Source organism: Salmo salar, chromosome 05 (assembly GCF_965601325.2).
Source record: "Salmo salar chromosome 05, fSalSal1, whole genome shotgun sequence".
NCBI lineage: Eukaryota > Metazoa > Chordata > Actinopteri > Salmoniformes > Salmonidae > Salmo > Salmo salar.
In genome coordinates, this window is record NC_138295.1 from 28,403,647 (window position 1) to 28,425,104 (window position 21,458).

The window sequence follows — 21,458 nt, forward strand, 5'->3', positions numbered from 1 at the left end:
TTGCTTTTATATTTTTGCTCAGTATATATGATAAGGGTCCCCATGACAACTCCTTGTGATAAACAAATTGAACCTGGATGATTAATATGATTATGAGAATTCCCTTTTGGATTTCTGAAAAATGTTTTTTTCAGTTAAGGAGAAGGTTCACTTAATGCAGCAGAACATAGCCAAGGGGGCTGACAGGCTTAACCATTCTCTCTGAAAAAAGGGGTTATCTGGGTGGGCTGGGTGGGAGAGTGTTCGACACCTCTAAAGAAACACCCCTCCTCCTGGTCTCAGGGTAAGGGGCTGTTTTCAAGGCTGAGCCGGTGTTTCTACCATTGCCTCTCTAAGCTTTCTGTTTTCTGACCACCTGCGCCTTCCTGCAAACATACTTATTCCTGCATACTGAGACCACCCTTTTCCCTCACCACCCCCTGTATTCTCCACTGTTGAGACCAGGTTTTCGGCACTTGCCAGAGCGGCTCGCGATGGACAGCGCTGTGAAGACGCACTGATCTCTCTCATAAATCAACGGCACGACTACTTGAATTAAATCTCTGCTGACAAGCAGTCTGAACACAGAGTAGAGAGAGAGAGAGAGAGAGAAAGAGAGAGACTTCTGTGTATCCCTCAGCCGACAATACACACAGAAACAGAGTTCTGAGCTTTTGTCACATCAGTTGCTCTACATCTAGAATAGCCCAGATGGAAGAAGATATGGATGAGGGGCAGACTCAGAAAGGTAAGGAAAGAGAAGTGTATTTTATTTTTAGGTGGATGGATTGAGATTCCATTTGAGTGAAATCCTGCACTAATTTATTTGTCTGTTGTCAGTGAAGTACTTATGCAGAAAGGTTTGAGAAAATATTTGGTTAATACTCTGGGTATAAAAGAGCATCTGTTTGGGTTGTTCCTTTGTCCATTGATTGTCTGATTGACTAAAGTGTGTGTGTGTGGTGTGGGTGTTGTCTGCTGTCGAAACAGTCAGAGGGGTGTGACCTGCCTCTGTGAGCGTTGACTGTGAAAGCACAGGGAGGATTGTCTTTGTTCACGGGTGTCTCGGTAAGGCTCTCCCATGCCTGTCAAGATGGCTCAGGGGAACTTTGAAGACAAGAGACATCGAGCCAGTCCGCTTTCGCTAATAAAACCATTGCATCCAGACCATATGCATGTCCAGCTATTGTATTCAAATCAAAGCGCTTTCATGCTTTCAGCAGACATTTTTTTGACGCATGTGAAGATTCCTTTCTTGTGCATATGCATGCAGGGTATGTTGTTTGCATTGTGCAAAGGGGTTGCCATTTAAAATGCAAATCCACCCCTTCGCCAGTGTTGCAGAAGTGTAGGCTTGAGCCGAAAATAGCAGTCTATAAATACATGATGTATAAATACATTGATGTTTACAAACGGTTTGTTTGAATGAGCCTTCTTCCATATTAATTCAAATGCTCACTGGATGAATAAAAATGCTGTCGTTCTCTCCACTCTGAGGTGTAATTCTCCCCCTCCACTCCTCCTCCTCCCTTCCTTCCTTCCTTTTCCCCTTCTTCCCAGGTTCTGTGCATGTGACAGGGCTTCGTATGTCTGTGCTTCTTTTCTTCCCTCCTTCCTGAAAACCAGTCCTTCACAGGCATGAGTGCTGTAACAGTTGCCATGGCACTGGCCAAGTCTGGTCATTATCCCTGCAGCCACTCTCTGCTCTCTGTTCTGTTCCTGCAGATGACATTTTGGTATCCTGGACACACAGTTTGCACACTGTCTGTGTGCGTGTGTTTGTGTGCGTGTTTGTGTGAGTGTCATGGATGGTCACTCGTAAAACAAATGGTGCTATCTAGAACCTGAAAGTTCTAGATAGGTTTTTCTGCTGTCCCCATAGGAGAAGCCCTTGAAGAACCCTTGTTGGTTCAAGGTAGAACCCTTTTGGTTCCAAGTAGAACCGCTTTGGGTTCCATGTAAAACCCTTTCCACAGAGGGTTCTACATGGAACCCAAAATTATTCTACCTGGAACCAAAAAGTTTTTTTTACCTGGAACCAAAAAGGGTTCTGCTATGGGGACAGCTGAATAATTGCATGTACTACAAAGTGATAGGCCATTATTGTCTGGTAAGATGTTAAAACCATTGGTGGCTGCAATATAACATTGGATCAGGAATTCTGTTTTCACACTATGATCCATGCCTCTTTGACACTAAGATGTCTCCAACCTGTGGGATGACTACCGGAAACTTATTGATAGCAGTTTTGATTGAATACCCATCCGTCTCCATAATAGAGACTGATGGGTATTGTACTCGCTCTCTCTGTGTGAATTATACATCCTGGAAGGCCAATCTGTCACATCATACAGTTGGCCATCTCCATCAATGTTCACCATACTGAAAGACACCAGCACCCAGACTGTGCATGCGTGTCTCTAGTACACCATGCCCATTCATTTGAGTGAAGGCCTTGTTAGTCTTTCTATAATACTTATCCAAGCACTCTTTACACTACTAGCGCTGTGGCCCCACTGGCCCAAAGGTGGCTAACTGGCACATCTCTTCTCTATCAAATTTGTAAAGTTATAAATAAAACAGGGTGCTAAAGCAGCTTGGCTGAGTGCTGCTCCACATTAACACTCTTCTTCTATAGTGCTTCCTCTCCGAATCAACACACTGACTGATGAACTTCAGTTGCCTGGTCCCAGAACTGTTTGTGCTGTATAGCCAAGTCCTATGGTTCTACAACATGCTAAACCATAACAATGATCATAGGAGTCGGATACAGCACAAACAGGTCTGGGACCAGGCCACTGAAGTTCAGCTAGGGACACTTAGAAGTCTAGTGCTTGAAACAAGATGATTTGACCCTCCTGTTTCCAATTATGAAGTCTGAATGAATGCATAGTGTAAATGCCATGTAATAGGTTGGCCTACATGCTTCTAGGCCCACTACAGTATGTGCAGTGTGTCTTGCCCACTAGCAAATAATGGAATTTTGGTTCTCTGTTGATATTGGCCATTTGGTTCCTCCATGCAAACCTTAGCCCTAAAACCACCCCCTAAACAGAAAAGGCATCAACCTCAAACAAACATGAAATTGCCCCAAAATGTTCATGACATTCATAGTATTGACACAAGGAAAATACATTTCACTTTACAAAGCTAGAGTAGCCATATTGAGGGGGACTTGGGTATGCTCTCACAGTATTACCCTCACAGTGAGGGAAAGGGAAAGGGAAAGTGGGATACATAGTTGTACAACTGAATGCATTCATCTGAAATGCGTCTTCCGCGTTTAGTGAGGTAATGTGGTTTATGTTATTCATCTTTTAATAACAGTAATAAAATCCTCAGTGCAGCCATAAATAAACCTATTATTTGGCAACGACCAAAATTGTAACTATTTAATAATGATTCATAAACTACATATTATCTAATGATGATCTATAAACTACTTATGTAACCACAACCAGTCATAAACAGTACTTCTATTAATGTAAAGTAATACCAAGTTATAGATTACACCTTACTGTTATATTAAGGGTTCTAAGTCTCTTGTCGCTTGTTTGAGACAATTATTCACATGACCACTGTAAATCTACTGAGCTGAAAGGCTGGTTTAAGAGCACATGAAAGGGGAGATTTAACACCCTCCTGGGAGTTAGGCCAATTAATGACTTTGGGCCTCCGCCTTGAGGGCCTCTCAAATGGCTTTATAATGCTTATATTTAATGTTCAATGTGTTTTTTATGTTTTCTTAGATGACAAATTCATTTCAGTTTTCATTTCCGTGGAGTTGTGGAGATTATGTAATACATTTTAGTATAACTTGTATGGTAACATTGCTCCTGTAGTATTGTTTTTAGTCTGAGCTGAAGTCGTTGATCTTTTAGTTGTCAGGCCACCTTGCTTTAACCATGCATTATATATACATCTGAGCAACTCTCAGGGAGAAGCAGCATCAAACAGTTATGCTTTTATCTAGTAGTTATATTATAATCTACAGTATGTGACCTATCATTTTGGGGTGACTGGTCACAGTCTGACCCCCCACCTCAGAGAACCCTGAGTTCATGACATCTTTAAGAGGACAAGCAGATGTAAGTGCTCTTTCTCTGGGCCATTCCTCTAGCAACTGCCCCCCTGTCACCTCCTATGAGGACATCCGTTATGTGTGGACCAGAGCTCTATAGATCGTCTGTAGCCCTGTCCTGACCTTAGGGGCACCATGGACCAGCCAGGGGGCTACCATGCAAAAATAGTAAAAATGGAATGCACCTACTGTACAGAACATCACACTGTATGGTTTCCAGACACAACATGACTGTACATGCAAATTTAAAACTGTGCATTTTATACCTCTCATGGTTGCTTTGTAAATCCTCAAAATAACAATAAACACCCCCAAATAGTTTACATCACATTTAGTTTCACCGTTAACAAAGAGTTACAAAATCTATTTAAGTCGTTTTTTGACAGGTATTTATCATCTTAGTTTTGATTTTCTGTTGTATTGCTACTAGTGCTGCAGATCTATTTTGGCTGTCAAATGGAAGAGGCTAAGCTTTTTCAGCAACCAAAATCAACCAAATTGGATTCACAATCATCCCATAGCCTGAGGTGTATTGCATTATGATAGTGTCCATACCATAGAGATCTTATAATTCACTAGAGTGGCCGTTGGCATCCAGGTAACATGACAAAAAAAATCATCCCTCTTGGTCAGGAATGTCATGGGCGTCGTTAAGATAGGACCAAGGCGCAGCGGGTAAAGTGCCTATACTTAATTTATTAGAAGTAACGTGAACACTTAAACAAAAATAACAAAACGATGAAACAGTTCCATAAGGCACACAGGCTATACAGAAAATAACCACCCACAAAACACAAGTGAAAACAAACCCAACTAAATATGGCCTCCAATTAGAGACAACGACAACCAGCTGCCTCTAATTGGAGGTCATTGCTAAAAACCCAACATAGAAATAGAAAACTAGATAAACACATAGAAATAGATAACATAGAGCATAAACCAAAAACACCGAAACACACAAAACAAACACCCCCTGCCACGCCCTGACCAAACTACAATGACAAATAACCCCTTTTACTGGTCAGGACGTGACAAGGAAAACTTTCATTCTAGAAACTGGAATTGGAATTCTTGGAATCTATCAGATTATTACAAAAAACATTAATTCAAGTAGGGAGGCCATAATACATAATAATAATAATAATAATAATAATGGCTGTCATATATTCAATGTCATATAATAAAAGATGCAATTTGCAAGTGCGCGAGAAGGGGTAATACAACCCATTGATCAGATAAAAGTAGACTATTTTACCCCATAAACTGGACATGTGTGTCAAGATGCAGCATAACAAATGTTGGGGTGGGGGGTGGGGGGGGTATAGGGAAAGCGAACGTTGAGACACCTACTCTTCCGACATTCACAGACTGAAACATCCCCACTGCTTAGTGTAGGCTTATTTTCCCGTACTCCGCCCCCCATGGATGTCTCCAGGCCACCAGATCAAATGAACGTTATTAAATGTGAAAATGTGCCTTGTGTACACCACAAGCCATTCTAACCAGAAACTAATTAGCTTTTTCTCTTTGAATCTATCTCCTTCTCTCTCACTCTCCCCCTCTGTTTCCCTCCACCCCTTCTCCGTCTCTCGCTCCCCCCTTCCCTGTTTTAATGAAACTAATGCCACTATAGATCTTGTGATTGTGCGGCTGATACTATATAGATTATTTTCTGAATGATCCTTAGGAGTGCTGTTGTCTTCAAGATGCATTATCAATGTTTTCTGAGAGGTGACCATTACATGATGGTAACCTCAACCTTTTAATGAGCCATTGGGTGCTGAGGGTGTGTGTGTGTGTATCCCTTTTGCCTGTCGGACATGACGCTGACAGATGGGAGAGTGGTGACAGTGGTAGTGAGGAGGTGGCATGGGAGGGGCCTGTCCTTTCTCTTTGTGTTAGAGAGAGAGACGGCTTCTGTTGGTTGAACTGGAGAGACATGTTTGGGGTCACAGCCGAATTACAGACTTTACTTTTTGAAGAGGGGTTGTTTGTGTGGAGTACAATTGAAGGTGGAGCTGGAGCCTGCCTCTTGATTCAGCATTTATTGGCAGTTTAGAGATAATCCACATGTAGCCATGTTTTCACATACTGTAGTGATTACAAGTAATATTTAATGGCCTCCCTAATTTGAAGGTTTCATATGAATAAAGTTCAAGAACAAAGTGTGGTCATCATGAGATAAATATAATCCAGGCATAAAGGACTGCAAGTCCCACAGTTCTCTGCAACTGGAACTCTAAAAGACTGTTGAATTCTGGTGTGACTTTTCTACTAATCCAGAACAACAATTTACCACCATCCATTTCGAGATGCGGAACTAGTTGTTTTATATTTTGTAATTACATGTCATTGTTGACCATTAGCCACTATTGGAGGAATGGTTTACTAATGCCAATCTGTAAAAACAACAATTCATTTAACTTTTCTGTTATGCTTGTCTCCAAGAACAACTGTAGCCTAGTCTCAGATCTGTTTGTGCTATCATGACAGCTCCTTGTCATCTTAGTCATGATGACACAAACAGACTGGTGCCCAGGCTAGAAAAACTGGTCTTGTTGTTAAATACATTGCTAGAGAGAGTGAATGGTCCCTTTCATAACATATACCCACCTAAACTGGGCCAGTTGATACCCAACAAGTTCCACAACACACTCAACCCTATTCCACTGTGAACATGATCAATTGGAACCCCAGTGGCAGCTCATTAAACAGGCATCTTTCTCATCCCAGGTAATGTAACAGTAAAGCAGCTGCCGTAAATAATGGATGGAAGTGGCTGGCACTGTGCTGTTACTGTGCTGCTGGTGCTAAATTATGGATCAAGCATCCAGTGGCTCTTTCAGTCAATTCACACTAGTTGTCATTTTCAGTAGCATAGCGCCAACACTCAGACAGATTGAGTCAGGAATCTCAAGTTCAATGTAAGTCTGTAAAAAGGCTGGTAATTAGACTTATGATGGGAGGAGTTGCTGTTGTTTTCCAGTGGAGAATTGTTGAACTTGTTAGAAAACAATAGTGCCATGCAAATGTCTGATTATAACCATATCTGGTTCCCAATGAATCCTTAAGACTTCATACGTATAACATTAAATGGCAATATGGCCACCAGTACTACCGCCCAATGCCCTTGCAATGAAGAACCGTATGAGTTTTGAACAATTCTAATATTGTCAAATATTTCTATTTTTTCCCCAAACTTTTTATAATGATTCATGAAGTCCACAAAACATTTTCAAAACGCACCAGTGGCGGTCGGTGCAGTTTAAGATGAGGGAGGAAGATAATTTTTTGAATCAGCATGGCCTTATTTCTATTACAGCATATTGGATGACTGTCCTTCATATTCCATTCACCCAGCTCAATGTAACATCGACAGGTTTAGATTACCACATGATACTCACATTTTCCCTATACCCATCATGAGGCCTATGAATGAAAGTTTACAACATAGGTGCACAGGTCTTGATCATTTTTTTGTAATCAACGTGACAGACAGTAATGCATTCAATACCGCCTTGCACAGTCTTGCCTGCATCTAGCTGATCTAGGATGTTATCATTAGTTCAACATTTGCTAACGAGAGTTTCTACTGGACAAATTCAGGTATGTTTATCCCCATTTTGTTCCGTTTGATTCCGTTTAAGAAAAGTTTTTCAACAAAATCGACGGAATGTATACACCTCTGATCACATGCAAACACAGTTCACTTTCATAGTAGCCACATACAAACAGCATGATCACTTTGCATGTTGTATAATTCCTTCTTGCATCTACATGCTATCCTCCTCTCACCTTTTCCCTTCGCTTGTGGATGTCAGTGCACAACACATCATCTGTCTGTGACCAGGCGAAAATTACCGCTAAACTCTACACACAGCCTACATCGTTGTCATCATATTAGCTAACGTCATAGTCAACATAGCTAATAGAACCCGCTACAATCATGCAGTACAGTGTACAGTCAGCAAGCAGTTTAGTAGTTACACTTGCGGGCCAAGGTGGAAATAAATTAATAAAACCAAAAGCTTACTTTGACTTGGAAGAGTTCCAGTGTTGGACAGCCATAGCCAGCTAGCTAACATACGATCCCTCTCTGTTTGAGTCATGGTGTTTGAATAGGCTAAACTATCTAGCTGCATTTGCTAGCTAAATAAGAGAAAGTGAAAAATAAAAGGAAATATAGCTATCTCTCTCTCTGGCTTCTCCTTAATTTTTTTAATTAATTTGTTCAAAACTGTTCAACTATTGTCTTTCTCTCTCTTTGAGTCAACTACTCACCAAATGTAATGTACTGCAGTGCTAGCTACAGTGAGGGAAAAAAGTATTTGATCCCCTGCTGATTTTGTATGTTTCCCCACTGACAAAGAAATGATCATTCTATAGTTTTAATGGTAGGTTAATTTGAACAGTGAGAGACAGACAACAATAACAACAAAAAAATCCAGAAAAACGCATGTCAAAAATGGTATAAAATGATTTGCATTTTAATGAGGGAAATAAGTATTTGACCCCTCTGCAAAACATGACTTAGTACTTGGTGGCAAAACCCTTGTTGGCAATCACAGAGGTCAGACGTTTCTTGTAGTTGGCTACCAGGTTTGCACACATCTCAGGAGGGATTTTGTCCCACTCCTCTTTGCAGATCTTCTCAGTCATTAAGGTTTCGAGGCTGACGTTTGGCAACTCGAACCTTCAGCTCCCTCCACAGATTCTCTATGGGATTAAGGTCTGGAGACTGGCTAGGCCACTCCAGGACCTTAATGTGCTTCTTCTTGAGCCACTCCTTTGTTGCCTTGGCCGTGTGTTTTGGGTCATTGCCATGCTGGAATACCCATCCACGACCCATTTTCAATGCCCTGGCTGAGGGAAGGAGGTTCTCACCCAAGATTTGACGGTACATGGCCCCGTCCATCGTCCCTTTGATGCGGTGAAGTTGTCCTGTCCCCTTAGCAGAAAAACACCCCCAAAGCATAATGTTTCCACCTCCATGTTTGACGGTGGGGATGGTGTTCTTGGGGTCATAGGCAGCATTCCTCCTCCTCCAAACATGGCGAGTTGAGTTGATGCCAAAGAGCTCCATTTTGGTCTCATCTGACCACAACACTTTCACCCAGTTGTCCTCTGAATCATTCAGATATTCATTGGCAATCTTCAGACGGGCATGTATATGTGCTTTCTTGAGCAGGGGGACCTTGCGGGCGCTGCAGGATTTCAGTCCTTCACGGTGTAGTGTGTTACCAATTGTTTTCTTGGTGACTATGGTCCCAGCTGCCTTGAGATCATTGACAAGATCCTCCCTGTGTAGTTCTGGGCTGATTCCTCACCGTTCTCATGATCATTGCAACTCCACGAGGTGAGATCTTGCATGTAGCCCCAGGCCGAAGGATATTGACAGTTCTTTTGTGTTTCTTCCATTTGCGAATAATCGCACCAAATGTTGTCACCTTCTCACCAAGCTGCTTGGCGATGGTCTTGTAGCCCATTCCAGCCTTGTGTAGGTCTACAATCTTGTCCCTGACATTCTTTGAGAGCTCTTTGGTCTTGGCCATGGTGGAGAGTTTGGAATCTGATTGATTGATTGCTTCTGTGGACAGGTGTCTTTTATATAGGTAACAAGCTGAGATTAGGAGCACTCCCTTTAAGAGTGTGCTCCTAATCTCAGCTCGTTACCTGTATAAAAGACACCTGGGAGCCAGAAATCTTTCTGATTGAGAGGGGGTCAAATACTTATTTCCCTCATTAAAATGCAAATCAATTTATAACTTTTTTGACATGCTTTTTTCAGGATTTTTTGTTGTTGTTATTCTGTCTCTCACTGTTCAAATAAACCTACCATTAAAATTATAGTCTGATAATTTCTTTGTCAGTGGGCAAACATAGAAAATCAGCAGGGGATCAAATACTTTTTCCCTCACTGTAGCTGTAGCTTATGCTTTCAGTACTAGATTCATTCTCTGATCCTTTGATTGGGTGGACAACATGTCAGTTCATGCTGCAGGAGTTCTGATAGGTTGGAGGACGTTCTCCGGAAGTTGTCATAATTACTGTGTAAGATTATGGAAGGGGGTGAGAACCATGAGCCTCCTTGGTTTTGTATTGAAGTCAATGTACCCAGACGAGGACGGAAACTATCTGTCCTCCAGATTTTTCCCATTCTTCCCTACAGATCCTCTCAAGCTCTGTCAGGTTGGATGGGGAGTGTCGCTGCACAGCTTTTTTAAGGTCTTTCCAGAGATGTTCGATCAGGTTCAAATTCGGGCTCTGGCTGGACCACTCAAAGACATTTGGAGACTTGTCCCGAAGCCACTCCTGCGTTGTCTTGGCTGTGTACTTAGGGTCGTTGTCCTGTTGGAAGGTGAACCTTCGCCACAGTCTGAGTTCCTGAGCGCTCAGAGTGCTCTAGTGCAGGTTTTCATCAAGGATCTTCCTGTACTTTGCTTCGTTCATATTTTCCTCGATTCTGACTAGTCTCCCAGTCCCAGTCACATAGCAGCACCCACCCGTAGCACGTGCTCCAGCAGGTATATTTCACTGGTCATCCCCAAAGCCAACTCCTCCTTTGGCCGCCTTTCCTTCCAGTTCTCTGCTGCCAATGACTGGAACGAATTGCAAATATCACTGAAGCTGGAGTCTTATATCTCCCTCACTAACTTTAAGCATCAGCTGTCAGAGCAGTTTACCGATCATTGCACCTGTACACAGCCCATCTGTAAATAGCCCACCCAACTACCTCATCCTCATATTGATATATATATTTTTTTTCTCCTTTGCACCCCAGTATCTCTACTTGCACATTCATCTTCTGCACGTCTCAACTGGCCTACCTGGTTAAATAAAGGTGAAATTAAAAAATAAAAAATATAGAGTTCCATGTAGCCATGAGAGATGTACATGCATATTATTAATGTTAGCTCTCTGTTTACATTTAAGGGCCAGCCGTGCTGCCCTGTTCTGAGCCAATTGTAATTTTCCAAGGTCCCTCTTTGTGGCACCTAACTACACGACTGAAGTTATATCAACATGTTTTGACATGACAGTTTACAATCCAGGGTTACTCCAAACAGTTTAGTCACCTCAACTTGCTCAATTTCCACATCATTTTTTACAAGATTTAGTTGAGGTTTAGGGTCTAATGAATGATTTGTCCCAAATACAATGCTTTTAGCTTTTGAAATATTTAGGACTAAATTATTCATTGCCACCCATTCTGAAACTAACTGCAGCTCTTTGTTAAGTGTTGCAGTGATTTCACTAACTGTAGTACATGACGTGTATAGTGATGAGTCATCCGCATACATAGACACGCTAACTTTACTCAAAGCCAGTGGCATGTCATTAGTAAAGGTTGAAAAAAGTAAGGGGCCTAGACAGCTGCCCTGGGGAATTCCTGAATCTACGTGGATTATGTTGGAGAGGCTTCCATTAGAGAACACCCTCTGTGTTCTGTTAGACAGGTAACTCTTTATCCACAGTATAACAGGGGGTGTAAAGCTGTAACACATACATTTTTCCATCAGCAGACTATGATTGATAATGTCAAAAGCCGCATTGAAGTCTAACAAAACAGTTCCCACAATCTTTTTATCATCAATTTCTCTGAGCTAATCATCAGTCATTTGTGTAGGTGCCGTGCTTGTTGAATGCACTTCCCTATAAGCATCCTGAAAGTCTGTTGTCAATTTGTTTACAGTAAAATAGCATTGTATCTGGTCAAACACAATTTTTTTCAAAAGTTTACTAAGGGTTGGTAACCGGCTGATTGGTCAGCTATTTGAGCTATTCTTGGTTAGCAGAAAGAATTACTTTTGCTTCCCTCCAAGTCTGAGGACACCACTTTCCAGCAGTCTTAGATTGAAAATATGGCAAATATGAGTGGCAATATCGTCTGCTATTATTCTCAGTAATTTTCCATCCTAGTTGTCAGACCCCAGTGCCTTTTCATTGTTGATAGACCCCCAAAAAAATTTCACCAATAGCGTCCCTCCACAAAAACCCATAATCAATAAAAAACACAATTCTTTTTGCAGCCTTTCCTTATTGCTCTGTGTTCACCTTGATCACACCCATATCCAGCACGAATGCCATGGCAACTCTATCCCATTATAGCTTTAGTTCTCATAGTCAGGTCCCAGGGATATTATATCAGCTTTAATATTGTAGATAAATTGTGGGTTCCATCAAGTAATTGTCTGCATCATTTCCAATACCCCATATATTTTGGGGGTAAATATTGACATATATATTTTTGGAAATATATTTTCCTTATTTATTATTTCAATGTGCTATGAGATAGCAATTGCTTTGTAATAATAATTAAACACAACTTTCATAATACACCTCAAATAAATGGGTCCTCCATTTAGCAGTCATACTGTATCTAAATAATGCATAGGTATGTCTAATTAAACCTTCATAACGGACATGACACTTTTTGTCACCCATTCCCACTGAAAGGGACAAGAGCCCCGCAAATGGAAATATCATAGCTGGGAAACGATGGGAATCGGGCTTGATGACGTGACAACACTGGCGGTGGATTACATCTGGAGATAGGCTCGGATGAGGAAAACACATGATTTCGCATGTGGAAAATCACATGATTTTATGAAAATGTGAAATCATGTGAAAATGTGTTTTTGGAACACTTCACGTGATCGGATGTTTTCAAATGTATCGTTTCATGTTATGTTGCTTTATATGTTGTCACGTTATCACAATAATGTAACATAAGATCACATGTGATCACATGTGTTTTTGGAACACTAAACATGTGTTCACATGTGAAATTCATGTGTTTTTTCAATAAAGGATCCCCAACCTAGCAGACTGAGGCGGAGGTAGATAGCTAGCTTACTTGCTATTCCAGTCACAATCTGTATAGAAACAGATGCAGAGCATGGAGGAGGGAGGAGAAAGAGGGCTATTGCTTTCGCAATGAAGTGCGATGGAAAATCGACACGAGGCGTGATAGAGGAGATGGCAAATAAATGACTGCTTGGCTGAGATGAGGGAGATGTCATTGATTGGTATCTCTGAGAATTGCAAATAAAATAGAGTCAGCTCGGTTTTTCAGACTTTTTTTTAAAATGGGAAACATGAGCGGGGATTGAATGGGGAAGAATTAATCAATGGTTCTAATGGTGATGTAGAGGCACTGGAGGAAATTCTCCAGTCGTATGAGCGTGAAATTACATTTGTGCATTTCATTAGTGCTGCGCATTGATTTGGGGAGCATATCAGCTCATATCTGGCCATGAAAAAGAGTGGGGTTCACTAATGAAATTGGAATGGGACAAACTTGATGCATTTGACATTAGTCTGAAACAAAGTTGTGCATGTATGACATGCATTTGTAGAGTATGTAGGCATAGCTGCCGTTAGGATGATGGATGAACTCACTGTCCAGACTGCTTCCATCAAACACATACACAAACCCTAACATACAGTAACACTTCCATGGGATTGTGATTCTGTTATAATATGGCCACAACATTTAGAAACACACCAATCCAGTCAAATACACCCAGACATCCCGCCCACAGACACTTAGACTGAGGCACAGTCTCACACTCACACACGCACACACACACACACACACACACACACACACACACACACACACACACACACACACACACACACACACACACACACCACACACACACACACACACACACACACACACAGACAGACACACACACATACTTCTCGTAACAAGGATTATTCACCCTGATCCCTGACCCATGTGTGGCCAGATAGAGTGGATGCCCGGGACGCCTATGGGTCAGTTCACCTAGGGCTCAGGCTGAAAGGGTCAACCACACCAGGGCTCTGCTGGGTTCAGTAGGGTTTAAGTTGGGTTCACCTCATTCCTCATACTAGAATATCTGTAGCAAAGAGGGGAGTCACTCTCTCACTGCTTCACCTCCGACTGCATTTAACCACCAGTGTGTAGAGGATGACCACTGTATGTGAAATACCATACGGTACCATATTGTTCTTAGGTGAAGGCTGCTGTGTCAAAACCCCATGAAGTGTGCCACGCAATCACATAATATCCATTTTTAGAAACAGTTACCATGTTGATTATGGTACCTACTACTATGATTGCTATGCACCTCATGTAACAACATAATTTTAGTGGTTGTGGTGGTGATATAAAGGCCTTGTACTGACCACAGCTTAGTCTGATTGATTCCTCTCAAGATATCTTCCTGCATTCTCAACCAGTACTCTCAATCCAGTGTTTCTCCCTCTGTTGTCCTGTGATTTACTGTATATAGTGAACATTCCCTCCTGTCTTTCATGAAGTCTGACCTTCTCTGTCTCTCTTCTCTCTGTGTTCTCAGGATGCCTGGAGTGCTGCATCAAATGCCTGGGTGGCATCCCGTACCCGTCGCTTATCGCTACCATCCTGTTGTACGCCGGGGTGGCGCTGTTCTGCGGCTGCGGGCACGAGGCCCTCTCTGGGACCGTCACCATCCTGCAGAACTACTTTGAGGTGGTCAGAGGACCCGTGGATTCCCTTGACGTGTTCACCATGTGAGCAGGCTACACACCTATGACCTACACTGTAAACATTCCAGATACACTGTTGTGTATTACCTGAAAGTTACCCCTATACCGAGTAGCTCTCTGTACTTTAGAAGAACCTGCATTGCAGATGGGCTAGATAAGACCGACATTGTATTCTGGTGAAAGAACACTGTCTCGATTTAAAATGGGTTTCAAATTAGTCACTTGTATAGTTACCGTGTAAATACACTATTCAATGTAACTTGATACGTTTGACCAAACAGAGTTACAGAAGATGTAACAATTTGTTTTTAATGCACAATAACAATGAAACAACAATGTAATAACTGTACATTACAGTTGTTTTCACACACTTTTCACTTTTTCCATCTAGGATTGACATCATTAAATATGTGATCTATGGCATCGCCTCAGCGTTCTTTGTCTACGGCATTCTGTTGATGGTGGAGGGCTTCTTTACCAGCGGAGCCATTAAGGACCTTTATGGAGACTTCAAGATCACCACCTGTGGACGTTGCGTCAGTGCTTGGGTAAGGGGTAATTCATCACTGAATGATGAGGTTTAGTGATCTTCAAGAGTAGCTGGTAACGTTTTCTATGAACAACCTGTGTGTAATGCAATGGCCCTAAGGGACAAAGTAGCTTTTAAAATGGCAGTGCCATCAATCACAATATTGTGGCTAAAATGTGACTATTCTGTGTAAAGGGCAGAATTTAGGCCTCTCTCTGAGTACCCCCATCCGTTCCACTTTCTATACTGGCACAACTGTTTCAAGTGGCCAATCATCAAGTTTAAGTGGAATTAAGTGTGCTAGTACTGGAATAGATCAAAAAGTGGAATGTGGGGTATGTGAGGAGACATTTGGGAAACACTGATATAGACTCAGTCACAATAAATCCTGATGGGAGATACTAACAGCTCTTAATGTTATTGCTAATTCACTTGACACGAGGTATACCTGGAATCTGGAATCTACTGAGTCTCCGCTATCCTATGTCTTAGTTCATCATGCTGACGTACATCTTCATGCTGGCTTGGCTCGGGGTGACTGCGTTCACCTCCCTCCCCGTCTTCATCTACTTCAACATCTGGACCATTTGCCAAAACGCCACCATCCTGGAGGGAGTCACTCTGTGCCTGGACCCACGCCAGTATGGTAAGGATTCATGATATACAGTAGTTGGGTTTACTGCTTCTCTCTGGGTAGTTTCTAACGTATTACCCATGAATGTTGCATAGACATCTGTGGTATAGATATTCTGAGATAAATCAAAACTAATATGAAAATGTCGGAATGGCCAATTGAAATGTTCTCCTCTCTTTTCAGGTATTGTGCCAATTGGGGAGGGGAAGACTGTATGTACTGGATCTGACAAGTTTTACAAAATGTGTGAATCAAATGAGGTAGCTGATACAAATAACATAACTTCAAATACATTGAATGTGAATAACATATGTTTAATAAATAATGTGATACTTGGTTTCAAAGTTCAAAAGCTTTTGCAAAATGAACATTTACGTGCAACATCTATGAAGGTTGTAAATAATGCATATAATAAAATGTGTGTGGGTCTTTGACAGGTTCACTAGGGTTTTTATGGGGAAGCCTGACTCATTTTTTCCTTTCCTTTGTCTTTGATACAGCTGGACATGACATTCCACCTGTTCGTTTGTTCCCTGGCTGGTGCTGGAGCTGCTGTCATTGCTATGGTGAGACACAAAAACCTATTACTTTTCTATCTCTGTTGATATAGCTGATATTACAGCTTTGATTTATATCCATATGAGGGCAATGGATACATGGACCATGTAATCTGTATATGAACGGCTGAGATCTGTGCAGGTCGCTGCATCGATTATATCTCATGTTCCTCATATGACAAAATAGGAATCAGACATGTCAGTAATTTTCCCCTGCACTAGTTTTATTTAACTAGTCCATAGGTAAACAATTGTAACACAAGGTTCTGATTTGACATGGCCATTTTGAAAATGACAGTAATAGGTCAAATACAAGTGGTAACGGGGTAAACCAAATGTCGTGTTTTAATGGGCTCAGTTGATTTCTGTAGCTGAAATCTCTGTTTTGCTGTAAGTCTATGGGAATGGCTGGGGAGGCAGTATTTTGGCGCAGTGGAGAGACAAGGTTTTTCTTTGGCTCAGAGATGCTAGGCATTTCACAGCGTTGTCATGGAAACTGGGAGAAGAAAGGCCCGGAGCTTGTTGAAAACATCTCTCAGTAATTTGTGAGGAGCCATTTTCTAAGAAAGAGAATGTGGTCATCGTTAGTCAAAGATGATGGTGCAAATTGCAGTGAGACATTGCCTCCCATTTTAACAAAACAAATGGCTGGGAAACAATGGTGGTACGCGACAGACACCCACCAACAGAAGGGTGGCAGTAAAAAAAGGAAACTACAATGTTAAAAAAGAATCAATGCAAGTCTGACTTCTATCTCATGATGAACTGAAAAGGTATTAATACAGTAAAAAATGCATGGTCCTTCCATTTTATCTGATTATTTAACTGATTACTGAAACAAATTACTAATTATCAACATCAAATATGAGATGAGATGTTAAATGAAATGGATGCAGTATTTTCACTATTCCAAGTCCTCGCAGCTGAGACTGCAGCTTTTGTTGGAATCCTTAAGAGACCAGTAATTTGGTCTTTGTGTTGATTCAAATCTATTAGTTTCTTATATTGATCTGATTCAGTCTGAAAGGTGTGGCAAAGTAACAACCAGAGTAATTTAAGCAAAATACATTCACAATGGCTGTGCGTCTCCATGAGCTGGGTACTACCGACTGCTTCTACTGTACTGCCACCTGCTGGCACATCAGCAAAACACACCATTGTGAATTGAAAATAAAATAATTCAGAATTTGAGACATTGTTTTTCAGCTGTAGAATACTTAATTTGACTCATTTTCTAGGTTTAATTAAAGCTGTGGGCCACATAATAGCACTTTATATTTCTGCTGATGATGTGATTATGTGAAAATCCATAGAGATCCTATTAAATTACTATATTCTAATTCCTCATTCTATGTGCTCCGTTAAGACAGTATCATGAAATCTGTAGTGATAATACAATATATAAATATGGTACACTTTCTTCCATTTCCTGACAGGCATTCATCTTTCCCTAATGGATGTCAGTGGAAAAGTGAAAGACCAATAATTTTGTTAGATTTTTCTCCCTGACTGAACTTGTTTGTGACTCATCTCTGTTAGATCCACTACCTGATGGTGCTGTCAGCCAACTGGGCCTACGTGAAGGACGCGTGCAGGATGCAGAAGTACGAGGACACCAAGTCCAAGGAGGAGCAGGAGCTCCACGACATCCACTCCACCCGCTCCAAGGAGCGTCTCAACGCCTACACATAAGGCCAGCGTGACACCTGGCCCTGCCACCCTGCCCCTCCATCTCCACCATCCCCTTTAAAGAGGGGGGTGGGTGGCGCCCGGGGTCCTCGCCACCGCTGATGTCACTGGTGCGTCATATGACAAAGTGGTCCAGGGGACCCTCACAACCCCTCCAAACAGCATTTCAGATGATGAGCCCTATTACCTCTCTTATGGACTGTATTATGATTATGATGATGATTATTAGTATTACCTGTATTATTATGGCTTCTATAGTAGTTGGTAGTTCAGTACGTAGTAGAATTGGAAGTATCTAGCAGAAGTTTTTTTCATTTACTTTTTTACTTTGGAGAATTTCTTTGGATTTTTATGAGTTTGTAGTTTTATCAAGTGTCACATTTCCCCCCTTTATAATTTATTTCTATTCATTTTTTAGGTGATCAGTTAGGGCTTAAAGGGTTTCAAGCACATTTCTCATGTGTGTGTGTCTGTATAGATCTCATTTTAAAGCACTATGTACATGGATGGGTGATCGGTGTTGAAGACTACAATATTTTCAATCACACAGGGGAACTTTTAAAGCTTCTGAAGCTTTAAATACCAGTACTGCCAGGGATCTAAATAATAACTTTGAAGTGAAAAGCTTTGTTTTCTACCTGCGGTTACACAATAGCATTACCAAATTATAATAATACAAAAACATGATTTACTAGATGTACCAACCCACTGGGCACAGATGTCAATTAAACGTCTATTCCACATTGGTTCAATGTAATTTCATTGAAATGACGTGGAAACAACATTGATTTAACCAATGTGTGCCCAGCGGGAAGCCTGTTAAACAGGAAACACTTAGGTCTTTATCAAAGAAGAAATTAGTTGCCAATATGATAAACAATGGATTATTTTATTACAATATGAGGCATCTTGCCAATTTAAAGCTATGTATCTAAGGACTGTGAATGATTCCATCGTCTTTAATCATATGCCACACAAGCACACGGACACATGTTCTCATACCCCCATTTTTATTTCATAAAGTGTAACTTTATAAATACAAGTATGAAAGTTTTTGCAGATTTCTGCACTGCATATATTGAGATATAAATGCATACTTTGGTCCTATATGTTAAGCTCTTCAAATTCAGGACAATTCATAAGAGAATAAAAATAAGTTACTGTGGTTTATTTCACTATGAATCCCTCAGTCTTTCAAAAATATTGACGCAAAAAAAAGTATTTAGTGTAAAATTGAACTTTTTGGTGGATTTATCAGACTTAAGAAAAGTGTATGTCACAGTAAGTTATTTTGTTTATGACAGTAAAAGTTGGATTGTATTGCCTACACATCATTATGCCATAGGACTCCGAAGGTGGCCTACCATTTCATTGCCTGGCAATATTTGTTTTGTCAGTATTTCTAAGAGCTAGTTTTGTGCACTTATTTGAACATTTCTGTGCTCTCTCTAGGTGTAAGCTCATTGGTGTTCAACTCAGAGTTGGATCACTGTACTGTTAGGTAAAAACTGTGAATTTAGATGTGTTTTCGTGGCATGGACAATTTATTTTAACACTTTGCCTGTCTTGCTGGGTCAACCTTTTGTTTACATGTGCAGTACTAAACCCCCCCATGATAACAGCATTATGCTACTGATATTAGACGGTAGTGTTTGAGTTGTGTCTGTTTAGTTTGTAATGAGCTTTCAACCATGTCTTGAACTGATTATTGTACCAACGTTGCTTATTCAGTAAATGACCTGAAAATGTTTTCAGCTTTCTCCTCGTATTAGTCTTTTGTACTTTCACAAAGAATGCTTACTTATGTGATAATGCCCTCGAAGCCGATGTTACTAGTGGTGTTATCGGAGGATATACCAGTGTTTTCTGTTTGTCTGTTGCCAGTTCGTCTTGTTTGTCAAGCTTACCAGCGTTTGTCCTGTCAGCTCCTGTCTTTTAGCCGGTGATATCGGAGGACATATTGGCACGGGTGTTGTTAGTCCCGAGACGAAGTCGGCAAACCGTCCCAAAATATCCTCCAAACACCGGCTTCAAGGGCATTATCACTTTTATACAAAGGGTTACCAACATATTTAAATTATGTTTGACTTATTTTAATTAAAAACTTTATTAATACTATTTCATCCCTCCACAAGATACTGTCTAGACATTTACATTTTAGTCATTTAGCAGACGCTCTTATCCAGAGCGACTTACAGTAGTGAATGCATACATTTCATACAATTTTTTTCTGTGCTGGCCCCCCGTGGGAATCAAACCCACAAGCCTGGCGTTGCAAAGACCATGCTCTACCAACTGAGCTACAGGGAAGGCTATCTAGGGTTGCTAGAGACGCAACCCATTCATTCAGTCTTTTTGTTCTGTATCTGTGGACGCGAGCCAGTCGTTCGTTCTAAGTGTTACATAGTAACATTCTCTTAATTGAATCTGTTTTGTACATACATGTGCCAACAGTTGAAGTGGCTTTTCTGGCTTGTAGGATCAAAATTTGCTTATAAATAAAAATCACTGTATTCCCTGTGAAACACTCCACAGTGTTCTTATTACAATAACTGTTCCTTTAAGTACAGTTTAACAAGTATTTGAATTTCCAATGACCAATTGGGTTGGGGTAAGAGTTAGGGTTACTGCAGTAAGTACAGTGTAACACTGAGTAATTACAAACAGAAAATAGTGTGTATCAAATCAAATTTATTTATAAAGCCCTTCTTAAATCAGCTGATATCTCAAAGTGCTGTACAGAAACCCAGCCTAAAACCCCAAACAGCAAGCAATGCAGGTGTAGAAGCACGGTGGCTAGGAAAAACTCCCTAGAAAGGCCAGAATTTAGGAAGAAACCTAGAGAGGAACCAGGCTATGAGGGGTGGCCAGTCCTCTTCTGGCTGTGCCGGGTGGAGATTATAACAGAACATGGCCAAGATGTTCAAATGTTCATAGATGACCAGCAGGGTCAAATAATAATAGTCTGCATGGGTAACTGTGTACAGGTAACTGCCAAAAATAAAATAAACACTTGAGTAAATGAGGGATACTATCAGGAATCAAGGTAAGACCCAGGTGCAGACTGTGTGAAGTAACAATGTTTATTGTAGCCACAGGGGCAGGTAAAAGACAGGTCAAGGTAGATAGGGGTCGATAATCCAGAGCAGAGGCCAAGGTACAGGATGGCAGGCAGGCTCAGGGTCAGGTCAGGCAGAGATCGGTAATCCAAAGATGGAGCAAAGGTACAGGACGGCAGGGTCAGAGACAGGCAGTGGTCAGGCAGGCGGGTACAGGGTCAGGACAGGCAACACCAGGAGGATGAGGAAAAAGAGAGGCTGGGAAAAGACAGGTGCTGACAGGACAAATGCTGGTAAGCTTGACAAACAAGACGAACCCTGCAACAGCCAAACAGAAAACACAGGTATAAATACACAGGGATAATGGGGAAGATGGGCGACACATGGAGGGGGGTGTGGACAAGCACAA

At 41.2% G+C, this 21,458-nt stretch overlaps 1 protein-coding gene across 1 annotated transcript; it reads left to right on the plus strand.

Annotated features, from left to right (window-relative positions):
• The first annotated feature begins 287 nt into the window (after window positions 1-287).
• gpm6aa (glycoprotein M6Aa) lies at window positions 288-19,740 on the plus strand. Its single transcript, XM_014199192.3, has 7 exons — window positions 288-727; window positions 14,413-14,605; window positions 14,973-15,129; window positions 15,603-15,756; window positions 15,928-16,004; window positions 16,245-16,310; window positions 17,841-19,740. Exons 1-7 carry the CDS (start codon window positions 691-693, stop codon window positions 17,991-17,993), a joined length of 837 nt encoding a protein of 278 aa, XP_014054667.1. The 5' UTR covers window positions 288-690; the 3' UTR covers window positions 17,994-19,740.
• Window positions 19,741-21,458: the final 1,718 nt, after the last annotated feature.